Source organism: Panulirus ornatus, chromosome 68 (genome assembly GCF_036320965.1).
Source record: "Panulirus ornatus isolate Po-2019 chromosome 68, ASM3632096v1, whole genome shotgun sequence".
Lineage (NCBI taxonomy): Eukaryota > Metazoa > Arthropoda > Malacostraca > Decapoda > Palinuridae > Panulirus > Panulirus ornatus.
In genome coordinates this window covers 8066645-8079686 of record NC_092291.1, presented here as the reverse complement: position 1 = coordinate 8079686, position 13042 = coordinate 8066645, and the positions used below count along the sequence as shown (strand labels likewise).

The window sequence follows — 13042 nt, the reverse complement described above, 5'->3', positions numbered from 1 at the left end:
TGGGGAATATAATGAAGATCTGCCGTGAACTCGCCACGTTGATGCAACAAAGGCTGACTACAGGGGCGGAGTCTGAACTAGTCATAAAGTTGATTGACGAGAGTAGTACACAAAGAGGCGGGGCAGGGCTAAATACGGCCAATCTGAGGGCGATTCTGGTTCCCTCTGGGCGGAGCATCAGCCACGATTGGCCCTCGTTATCACGTAGGCGGGGCCTCTTGCTGTCTAGTGTGTGTGTGTACCTGTTGTAAAGGAAGTATTAAGCCTTGTCAGGAATTACATGTCAGTCTGTTGGACTTTGGCGTGAGTGTTACACGCGCGTGTATGTAACAAACGTAACGGGCGACATAAACTAGCGCCTGCAGCTGTGTGTCGGGTGTGAGGCCGAGCAGTGACGGGGGACAGCCTGGGATCCGAACCCGCAGCGAGGGCCAACCGCTCGTCGGACACTAGGGAGGCCGCAGCCCCAGGGCACGTCGACCCCGGGCCACGCCACGCCCCCCCCCTCCTCCCCCGCCCGCCGCCGCGTCTGTACCCCGCCACCCGCGCGGCCACATGGCCTCTGCTCCGGTGCCCGTCGCTTGACGGCTGCCCCCAGCGACCTGACCCCCGCCTTATTGCCGCTCACCGGAGCAGCTATGGTGGGTTAGCGGGCGTGACGCGCGAGTGTTTGTGTGTGACGGACGCTGAGGGAGAGAGAGAGAGAGACAGAGAGATCCACCCGCGACGCCTCCGTCAGGAGAGTCCTGAGGTCGTGGCCCTTCGGGAGGACGTTGAGGACACCAACAACCATCCCACCCCCGCCCGGCCCCTCCCTCCCCCCCAGCCGGCGTGCCTGATGGCGGGGTAAGGGCTCCCTGAGTGCCCCCCGCCCACCGCCCACCCTCCGCCCGGATCCTCCATCAAGTGGGCGTCGTGCAGATCATGACGATGACCACGCCGCCCTACGCCCAGCCCCTCGGGTACCAGCAGACCGGCCAGTACAACGCCCCAGGATATGGCTTCCCGCCCATGTACCACCAGGGGTCGTATGGGTACCACATGGGGCCGTACGCCCCCGTGCAGTGCCCTTCGCCGCCCAGAGACGGTACGTACCCCAGGGTGCAGCCACCACCTGCCACCCTCACACTCTCGCTAGGGTATAACACAGCAGGTGAGGAGGTGTAGCCTAGTTCTTTAACCTTTGTTATCTTCTGTAGTAGGTAGGTCACCGCAGGTCATCTCAGGTCAGGTCAGGGGCCCTTCATTGTGGGGAGGGTTGGGTGTGTGTGGGGTTGTCGTGGTAGAGACGGAGGAGGTTCAAACTAGGCCAACAGATGCCACGGATCGTGTGTCGTGTTGTCGTCTCGAGGAAAAGAACCAAGTGGGACGGAGGGCGGCGCCCTACGGCGGCTCTCAGCCGCGGCGGCCCAGACCACCACCACCGCAGCCGCCGCCGCCGCCGCCGCCGTCGTCTCCGCCGCCGCTTGATAGCGTCACCCGCGAGCGGCGCTGCGAACCGCAACGGCTTCCTTCCGGTGAGCGGCTGGGGCGCCAAGTGGGGGTGTCCTGGGGACGCTGAGAGAGAGAGAGAGAGAGAGAGAGAGAGAGAGAGAGAGAGAGAGAGAGAGAGAGAGAGTGGAGGGATTACGGTCAATCAGGCAGCTAAAGCGTGCATGTTTATCTTATCTCCCCGGCCGCTGCTGGTCATGCACGGTGGACTGATAAAGGGAAGGTGGGGGGGGGGGGGGGGGGGGGGTCAACACGTGGGACACCCACCTCCCCCTCACCCCCCCACCTCCTCCTGCTGGTGACGGTCGTCTGTCCCCCACCTCACGTGGGAGGGGGGGGGGGAGAAGGAGAAGGGGAAGGGGGTGTTGTCCAGTGGGAGGAAGGAGGTAGTGGGGGGGGGGGTGGGAGGGAGAAAAGAGGCACATCAACTCCACAGTGGTGGGGGTGGGTAGTGATGTGGGGGTGGGAGGTGTGTCTATCAAAACTATGTGGGTGATTACTGACAAGTTGTTAGTGTGGTTAAAGAAGACGTGAACCTCAATATCCCAAGACAGATTCCCAAAACTTATCTTTCACATTAGTTCTCTGTATCTTGAATTCCAATCCCATCTCGTCTGTCCATGAAATTATCAGTTTCCCACACACACACACACACACACACACACATAAAAGGAACACATTTTCCTTATTTTGATAGTCTTTTCCTGAGACCAAAACCTTCTAAAATCAGTCCAAAAAGAAGGAAAAATGTGACCAACCGTCATAAACGACTTTTAAAATAATTTTCTTTAACATCTTTTTGATATGATATCATTCTTTAAACTTGTGTAGACCGGGCATTTAGCACGAAGATCCACTGTATTCTTTTCAGTACATAGCTACAATCAGTGAGCTACCGCACCAGTGTCGTCTATAAAAGCCTGCGACCGTTACAATCTAATTGGCAGTTTGCCTTGTTTACGACCGGAGATGATGTATTGGTCCTAATATATCTACCAGTTTCCCTTACAATCCCCACCATACGCTATGCCACACCAGAGCGAGGCGGGACGTGTGGCATAGATTTATTCATTGAGTAAACATGTGATATAGAAGACGTAATTGCCTGGTAACAAGGCCAACTGCCTGTTGTCTTATTAATAGCCATACGAATTAATCCAAGACTAAGGCAGGCTAGCCAATGAGGTTTCATTTCTCGGGCAATTGACTGTGTTGAAAATACGTCAAACAACAACATGACAGATGGCTATGTTAAATCCCTCTCTTGCTATATTGTTACTAGTGTTCAATTTCTTTTTATCAGTCAAAATATTGCTAAGATAAATGGGATAAGAAATTGTTGTGGATATCAAATGTAACTTCAAACACCCAACCAAAGACACGTGTAATGTGTTCATGGAAACCAAGTTGGTCTGTAAATAGAAACCAGATCACTTGATGACAAGAAACCAAACTGTCTTTTGAGTAGAAACCATGCACTTCATGACTCTTCCTGAAACTGAAATGATATCTGAATTGGATGCCTTATATATATATATATATATATATATATATATATATATATATATATATATATATATATATATATATAAAGTGAATGAATGGACGAGTTACTATACAATTGTCCCAGTTCAGTATATGTAACCAAGGATAAGAAACACATAAGGATAGGTTAGATAGGAAATGGGAGCCTAATTGACCCTTATCTAAATTAAGAAAATAATTTGGCCACGAAGAAACAAGAACAAATAATAATATAAATGATATCCCAACTCCATTGTAAATATATATATATATATATATATATATATATATATATATATATATATATATATATATATATATTTTTTTTTTTTTTTTTTTTTTTTTTTTCAAACTATTCGCCATTTCCCGCATTAGCGAGGTAGCGTTAAGAACAGAGGACTGGGCCTTTTTCGGAATATCCTCACCTGGCCCCCTCTGTTCCTTCTTTTGGAAAATTAAAAAAAAACGAGAGGGGAGGATTTCCAGCCCCCCGCTCCCTCCCCTTTTAGTCGCCTTCTACGACACGCAGGGAATACGTGGGAAGTATTCTTAATCCCCTATCCCCAGGGATAATATATATATATATATATATATATATATATATATGAGGAAAATTCATATAGCTACTCTCTCTCTCTAACCCTAAGAGAGAGAGAGAGAGAGAGAGAGAGAGAGAGAGAGAGAGAGAGAGAGAGAGAGAGCCGGCAGTAACCACCTCTCTCCCCAGCAGTAGTTCTAGCGTGGGTTCCTCACCATCAGGAGCGAGCCGCCCTCCCTTCTTCCCCGAGCATAATCATGGTCCACGGGTCGACCCACGACTCCACCACCGCTGCCCGGCTATCTGACGCTATCAACCAAGATAACACATGTGTGTGTGTGTGTGTGTGTGTGTGTGTGTGTGTGTGTGTGTGTACGTATGTGTGTGTACAAGGTATCTTAGACAGGAAGTGTGAATTACATGTTAAAATTTCCGAAATCATCTTGGAATTTTATGATGGATGATTGCTATTGGGACCTCTCTCTCTCTCTCTCTCTCTCTCTCTCTCTCTCTCTCTCTCTCTCTCTCTCTCTCTCTCTCTCTCTCTCTCTCTCTCTCACCATGAGTCATCACGTGCCCAAATGGGTTCGAATGATGGGTACAGCGGCTGTTGGCTCACATCCAACCCAGGTGTTCTTCGTCCTCACAGAGCTGGTTAATATAGACAGGTACATACCTGGCTTGGGCTGGTGCGAAAATATGTAGTACACACACACACACACACACACACACACACACACACACACCTCAGCCTCATCACGAACTAAGCAACACAGTCAACACTTGCAACATAGTTACGATAACGCACTTACCGTTTACCGAACATTCACTTATGTCTCTCATTCTGTACATAACGAACGCACTTAAACATCCCCACACACTTAAACCCCACCACACACTTAAACCCCACTACACACGTAAACCCCACCACACTCTTAAACCCCACTACACACGTAAACCAAAACACATACTTAAACCCCATTACTCACTTAAACCTCACTAATTACTTAGTTATTCAACCTCGCGGACCTGTTTATGAATCTCCTTCGGCTTTCAGGCTGCGCTACACTCGGTAGCAGAGTAAGGTGTGCTCCTTTGGGGGCACACAATTCACTCTTCTCCATCTGCTCACGATGGTACAGCCACGTTGTGGATAACTTTCTCCCTCGCAAATTTGACACAGAATTCACTGAAATTATTCCTGTGTTTTAGAAAACTTGTATCAGCATAGATTGCTTGAAGGCAGACCCTGAGAATGTTCTCACTGTATATCATGAAGAGATATTACAATATTCTTTAAGGTCAGTCCTCGCTAACGTAATTCTATTTTGAAGAAAATTTTATGTTTCTCTACAAGAAACTTTATAGTTATTTCTATATTTGAAAATATAATTTACGTGTATATCTGTTGAAATCTGTTTTCTAAGCTAGAAAGCAGAAAATAAACGTCTGTTTCAATCCTTGAAAATATACATTAAATGGAAGGATAATTTTTCGTAGATATGAATAGTGAGAAGGAAATTAATGATATACGAAACACAGAACAATGTAGATTTACGTTACCAGAAAAGATGAGGCATTTAAGGATGAGAGAAAACACATTTGCATATCCTTACCTTTTGTATGAACAGTGGTCACAAAAGAGACAGATGGACAGATAGATTAGATAAATAGATAGATAGACAGGTCAACGCCCCTTCACACTTGGCGTAAGGAGAGAAACTTAACAATGCTAACAATTAACGTAATTATATTGTTAAACGGAGCATAGGATGGTGCAATACAGGCACACTTATAAACTGCTTATTCTTGTTAAGAATCTAATTTATCGCATGATGAATGCAAAATGATAAGATAGCGAGTGATATGTTATCTTATACAAATATAAGTTAAGATTATATTTTCACAGTTCTAAATACATCGTGTATGTAATTGTATGACTTTTTTATGTGTGTGTGTGTGTGTGTGTGTGTGTGTGTGTGTGTGTGTGTGTGTGTGTGTGTGTGTGTGTGTGTGTGTGTGTGTTTCCGCTTCCTGTTTATATGCAAAGATGTTTTGTTGTTTATTTGTTTGCATGTTCTCGCGCGTGTGTCTCCTTGTCTGAGTGCGTCTTAATATTCGTGACGTATCCCTCACTATGTGTCCTTGTTTACATGCTTGCATCTCTTAATTTGCGTATATCTTATCTCTACTTCCTCGCGTATATCCCCTCGCTCACGCGCGTGTGTGTGCGAGCTCGCGTGTGAACTCACTCGCGTGCATCTTAATTCCATATTCCATGGGTATGGAAAGAAGATAATCTTCGACCATCTTTGATTATCGTTATCGTTATCAGTTAAAGGCTGCAATCAATATGAGATTCACCAGAACACAAGACTGTCTCTCTTATCCGGAAAACAAACCTCATTATTCCGAAAGCAGACTCAGTTATCCGGAAAGCATGTTCCATTTCGGTTAACTGAATCAAAATTAGTAAATTTCTCATTATAATTCATATCGCAGTTAACTAGTTATATGGATAAATTATCACTATTAAGTTCTTTGTAATGGATAAAGGCTTTTTAAAAGATTGTTAAAGGAAAGTTTTATTCTTGTACGGCTGTCAACCGAGTGTGGATGAGTTTCAACTAATCCAACAACCAGAGCGTTATGTCTTGATCACCCGTCAGTTTAAATCAGTTATTTAGGGAATTTCCTGTCAGTTGGTGGGTCAGTATATGGTCCTTATCCATACTAGAAAGTACCTTACACATCCGGGTACACACACACACACACACACACACACACACACCTCTGTCAACACGTCATGCATTTTCCTTCTACATCAACTTACATATTTCATCCCTTGTGTATTTTACTCTGACGTCGAAGCATTGTTCTCGAGAATGAGTCCATTAATTTAGCACCGCTGCGCCATTTCCATTTAATGCATGTGGACTTAGCTTAGCCAATCAATAGTCCAGTTTGTCCTAACTTATGTCCGCCAATTGGAGGAGACCTTTCATAATTCGTCCGCCAATTGGAGGAGACTTCTGATGATTCATAGGGGGGGGGGGGGGAGGTGGCGAGGCCCCCCAACCTACCTACCTACCCCCCATTTCCCTCGCCAAAAATTGATGGCCTGTGTCCACAGCAAGGGCGTCCGGCAGGGCCACTAAGCTACGTTTTCTAATACTCAAGATTTGGTCTGGTTTTAAACTAGTTTATGTGACCCCCAGCTGGCCCTGTGGGAGTGTCCTCAGGAGGTTTAATAGCTTAGTGTAAGTTGGTTTGATAATCGTCTGACCTCATTTGAGGTTGAGGAATAGTTTGAACCCCAGTCGCTCTCTCAACTGACCTGACCTGATTTGGTGTTCTGAAATGAATTTGGTTAGTAATTTGGCTTTAAGCTGCCTTAATGGCCAGCCATAAGCTGGTTTGTTTAGAGATTTGCCTAAACCTAGTTATATGAGTTTGTAAGTTTGACATGACTTGGTTTTCATGTATGTAAGATATGCCTCAACAGTTTGACCTAAGATGGTTTTGTTTGTGACATTATCATTATGATTTATTAATCAGGTGCTGAAGTACTTTGCCTGTTTACACTGAAGTCTATCAAACATGTAACCTTGAATTCCTTGAGCACGACGGTACGGTCCTTGAGCACGACGGTACGACCCTTGAGCACGACGGTACGACCCTTGAGCACGACAGAGAGGCACTTGAGAATGATCTCACAGTCCTTGAGCACAAAGTTCACAACCTTGGATTACCAATGTCACGGCTTCGGCCTAGCCCTTAAGGAAGGGGTCATGTAAGGTCAGGCCAATATTCCCTAAAGGTCAAACCATCGTAAGGGTTAATAGTTTCGTAACAGGGTTTAAACTTCCTTTGGTTTTGAGTTGATATATATATATACTTCCCGATACTGATAATTCTGGCTACTATACATATTGCATACACCATTCACGATTAAAGTACAAGACAGAAGTTAGAAAAAATATGAAAATAGAAATAAATCAGCTTGAACTCCCCAACTGCTAGAAGAAATTAACATTAACATAACAACACACAACCCAGCATACATGAATCCCAATACACGTCTCTTAAACACGAACTTACAACATGTACTCAAAATACGTATACATCAACACAAGCTACATACAACATTCAACATACAATTACACAATGTATGCTGTATTTCATCAGAACTCAGCTTCTTGTTCGACCTATAAGCACTCCATTCACGTATACACACACACACACACACACACACACACACACACACACACAGACACACACACACACACACACACACACACACACTTCACGATATCTTACAGACCCTGGACAAGAACTCTACACTCCACTGTCTTCATATCTTGTTATTGGTGAACCTCTTCTTTACGTTTGTTCACTTTCTTTTGTTTTCTTCTTTTCGATGTCAGCCAATAGCGTCTCCCTCTCCACGGTGTCAGCCAGAATCACCTCCTTCACAGTGTCAGCTAGGGCCGGGATCTCCTCGTCCTCTATAGTTTCAGCCAGTTGCTTTTCCTCCTTCTCAAAATTGTCAGCCATCAGCTCCTCCTCCATGGTGTCAGCCATCAGCTCCTCCTCCATGGTGTCAGCCATCAGCTCCTCCTCCATGGTGTCAGCCATCAGTTTCTCCTCCATGGTGTCAGCAATCAGCTCCTCCTCAGATGTGGTGATCTTTTATTGGAATCGTGGGTTCGAATCCACCGCTGCCACCAATGTCCGAATTCCTTCACTCGTAATCCATTAGCGTAAGAATTTAGGACCATCTTTAAAGTAAGACTTTAAGGAATTTAGGAAAATTCCTAAAATTAGACGTTAAGGAATTTACGACGATCCTTGAAAAAGAAAGACATTGTAAGCAAGCAAGAAGCAAATACCATGGGAATGAAATACATACTAACGCTGGTAAGGCCACAGCTGCAAGATACAGTCGTAAATGTCTGTGCAATATGCAAAATCACATGATTTAGAATGACTGAAGTTTTCTTTGAGAGATATGTAGAAATATTACATATACTACTATCAGCAGGCTTTTTATGGTACGGTTGGGGAACACGACAGTGCTGGAACACGTCCAAGAATAAAGTTGACTGGAACATTTTCTCCTGAAGGGGAAAACTAGAAGTGAAGGCGATGGAATTCGCATCATCAGCACATTTTCTCTTCCCGATAATAAGACATGATAAAGAAGACGGGATGTGTTATGTACCTGAATAAGAACTAAAAAGTTAGAGCGTGGAATGGTCACGTTCCAGAGTCCACAAATGACTCACTTCAAGATGGGGTCGTTTGCGAGACGGTCCGTCGCTGATGCAAGCGGCTCCCGGGTGGGTCCCTTCCTGTACTGGTGTCGCTTGTCCTCCCTTTTCCCTCTCTCTTTGGATCCTGTTTAGCTCTTGTCCTGACCCTGTTCCTCTCCTACACAGGACTTGCTGTCACCCGACCACCAACCCACCCCTTCCAAAGTGGTCTCTCACTATGTGTTATATTAAGACTTTACCATCACGTACACAGGTTGTAAAGTCGTTCTGAAGGGTCGTCCTGTCGTGCTCGAGGGTCGTGGCGCCGTCCTCGAGACTCGTACCGTCGTGCTTCAAGGCCACATCGTTCGTGCTCAAGGGTTATACCATCATGCTCGGGGGTCGTACCGTCGTGCTCAAGGATGGTACCGTCGTGTTCAAAGATCGTACCATATCGTTGTGTTCGAGCGTCGTACCATTGTCGACGGGTGTCGTACCGTCGTGTTCTGTTCCTAAGACACACCATCACTTGTTCAGCGACACACAACACCTCGTCTGATGCTCCGGTCAACTGAGCCGACTTGCTTGGCCCGCCACACTATTTGATCGCCCGTCCGTCACCGCGCGCCGTAATTGATCACAATGTCTCCCACATATATACATACATATACTCTCGGCACATGAAGAAATATTTCCAAACTGTTAATCTTTAATTACATGAAGGATTATTCAAGCCTATGAGTGTTGATCTAGAGACCATTAAAGAACACAGGGAATAGCAATATCTACATGCTGGCCACGGTTTCAATCAGGGCGCTTGACTTCGCGTCCAGCGAACGTGAACATCATAATTGAGCTATTTTGGGAGTTTGACTCTTCGTTCATATCAATCATTAAGGTCATTTATCACTGATTTTTCGTATGGCTTTAATTCTAGTTGATATAATTAGTAAGTAAACGACCCATTATCTCCTTGGTGATTCGCCTATTGGTTCGTCGTCTTACACTAGACGACATTCAGTCTTCATTAATGATTGTACGAGTTGAAATATGATGTGGGTCGACACAGCTGATGAAGTTGATGATGATGTTCAATCAATGATTAGTAATCATTTTACATTATCTAATTGGGGCGATCAAGCTACAGGTCGATAGCTGATGTGCTGATGTACATTTGTGGACTTGTTAAATCATATAAATATATACATATGCAAATGCTCACACAAGGTCAGACTTTCCGTCATCAGCTGCGCTTAAAACAGTCGACAGTTTCCTGTAGGAACACTGACGGAGTCAAACCCAAAATTCACACCTCTGTGGAAACGCTCTTTAATCGGGCTGAAAAATTTTTCGATAAAAAAAATCACGGTGCCATTCGTGAATGTAGGTTTTATACACTGGCCGCGAAGCCATGAATAATAAACAACTTCCTCCAGCGTTCAGCTCACAACCAGCGCACTGCGGTGTTACCGGACGACTGCTCACATTAACTCATGGGATCATTGGGACTTTATTTGCCCAGCTTAGTCTCATGCCTTCATCGGGAATTAAAAAAAAAAAAGAAACGAAATTGTCTATAATTCGATACGACGACTCGGTGATCCATCAAGTATTTTCTAAATTAGTGAAAAGAATTTGATAGATATGTATATAGATAGACACATTATCTTTTCACGTACGGTGTTTCCACTTCTGCGAGCGTAGTGCCGGGGATGTTCAAGGAAACTTGATTACGTTATCGCGAACCATACGAGATTGGTACGAATTTCAGTGCCTTTGTATCCCTATATACCTGTCTATCTGTCGATCTATTTCTCCCTGTCTCTGGGTCTGGAAAACCTTCCGTCCTTTATTATCATTTCCTAAAAACCAGAAACAGTAGAGACAGGAGGCCAACGATGGTTTCTCCTCGATGTCTCAGGCTTGGGCGTCCAAACTGTACGTGGATGTAAAAATTGGATGATGTGACGGGAGAGAGACTGGTAGTATGTTTGACGTGAGGAACCTGGGTGTTGTGACTATGAGTGACACAAAGTTTAAGGGATAGGAAGATTAAATGATTGCAGGAGTTGACGGGGTTGTTAAGAAGACAAGAGTGAAAAGTGTGATAATTGTGACTAGGAAGGAGCTGCGGGTCTGTGTTGGTAAAAAGCGTAAAGAGTTGACCACAAGACTGATGGGGTAAAATGTAGATTAAGAAATGGCGAATGATTTTTAATATTTATGCACCAGGTAGCGAAAGGAGAGACGACGAGAGGAGTACGTTTTGAGACGAAATGAGTGAGTGCTTTGGTATTTTCCACAGAAGGGGTCGAATCTCATAGTATGTAAATGCAGGAGTGGAAGATGTGGCATTTAATGGTATGACAGCTGACGCGGGGTTTCCGGTGTAATTGAACAACGAGGAACAGCTTAGCGAACTGTGTGATGAAAGGGACTTGATAATCGGTAATACTTCCTCTATAAAAGAATAAGAAGCGTGGATATGGAAGTAGATGTTGGTGAATGGGGTTGGTGGGGGTCAACTGGCAGTACCGGACTATGAGCTTTAACTTGTCAGGTGCGTGGATGAGTTTGCTGGATGTTGAACGCGCTGAGAGGGGAGGCAGATGCGATGTTTGACCATTTCCATCGGTGATAGAGTGTGTGAAAGTTTGTGTGGTGGTTTAAAGTAAAGAGATAATGACTACATGAAAAATGTGATGATGGTGAATGGGATGCTGGTCAAGGACATATGAATGCAGAGATGTTAGGTGAAACTAAAAAGAAATTGACTAAAGACTTTCCAGTAAAACAAGAAGTATGGAAGATGAGCGAAAAGAAACGAGCGAAGCACCGCTTAAATATATGGCTGGTGCGCAGGCCGCGTAGTAGATGAGGTGCGGACGTGTGGAAACAACAGTAGCGACAGGCACAACGGTGAGGTTAGGTCGCTCATGGATGAGAAAATGGAAATCTGTGGACCATGGTCCTTCGTGAGGTTCTGGTACATGATCATGACAGAAGAGACATTACCCTCGTTATGATCATTGTACTAGAGGAAAGGTCGTTCCCCCGAGAGTGTATTAAAGATTTCAGTCTTTACTGTCACGATTTATTACTCCTGCAGACGATGCAATAAAATCTTAATTACTTGTTTTCTCTTCCTAGTTATCTTTATTGCCTTTAATTCTTCATATCCTTTGTAACTTGCGTTATCTTTACGTTCTTGCGGTATATAGTGCTAGTATTTATCTTTATTATTATCACTATTAGTATTATTATCATTATTATCATTATTATTATCATTATCATTATTATCATTATTATTATTATTATTATTATTATTATTATTATTATTAGTATTATTATTATTACTATTGTTATTATTATCATTATCATTATCATTATCATTATTATTATTATCATTATTATCACTATTATCATTATTATCATTATAATCATTATCATCATTATTATTATTAATACTATAATTATTATTATTATTTTCATTATTATCATTATTATTATTATTATTATTATTATTATTATTATTATTATTATTATTATCATTATCAATGATATTATTATTGTTATCATAACTATCGTTATCATCAGTATTATCATTAATATTATCATCATCTTTGTCATTCTTATTACTATCATCATTAGTATTATAGTTATCATCATTGTCATCATTATCATCTATAATGATATCATTATTAGTACTATCATTATTATTATCATTACCATCAATGCTATTGTTTATGATAATAATTTTACCATCTTTAATCACTGATCTTTAATATCTGTATTTCTTAAGTTATGCTGTAGATAATAATTTGAATTTTAGATGTATTTACAAACAGGTTAATATGAATTACGTTTTATATCATTGTTTATATTTCCATGTCTTTCTCGGTAGGTTTAAAGGTATATTAAAAAATTTTAGTTTCTTTTATGTTAGGTAAATGATAATGAACATTAGACGAGATGAAGAAAGTAATTTTATTTTCTCTGATACATCACTAGACCATTACGGTTTGGTGTTCATAAATGAGTCAATGTTTGGACTTTTGATTGATATCATATTTTTCATTAATATAGAATTTTTATTCTTAAAGTCCAAAAAAAAAAAAAAAATAGGCTTTCATATAGACTTACTTATTGCCATTTTATACACAATAGAAATGGAAATTTGAATTTGATACATATATATTAAAAGTGGCGAAATTGAATATATTTTTTCTTTTAC

General features: G+C 42.8%; 1 protein-coding gene across 3 annotated transcripts in view; it reads left to right on the top strand.

Moving 5' to 3' along the window:
- The first annotated feature begins 269 nt into the window (after positions 1 to 269).
- Positions 270 to 13042, top strand: part of LOC139747490 (uncharacterized) — a 78002-nt gene continuing 65229 nt past the window's right edge. Inside the window, exon 1 of one of the 3 annotated variants that reach the window (XM_071659875.1) lies at positions 270 to 1153. In XM_071659875.1, coding sequence (XP_071515976.1) covers positions 925 to 1153 — 229 coding nt within the window. In that variant the 5' untranslated portion in view covers positions 270 to 924. The remainder of the gene's footprint in view (positions 1154 to 13042) is intronic. The other 2 variants (XM_071659877.1, XM_071659876.1) reach the window with 2 other exon arrangements.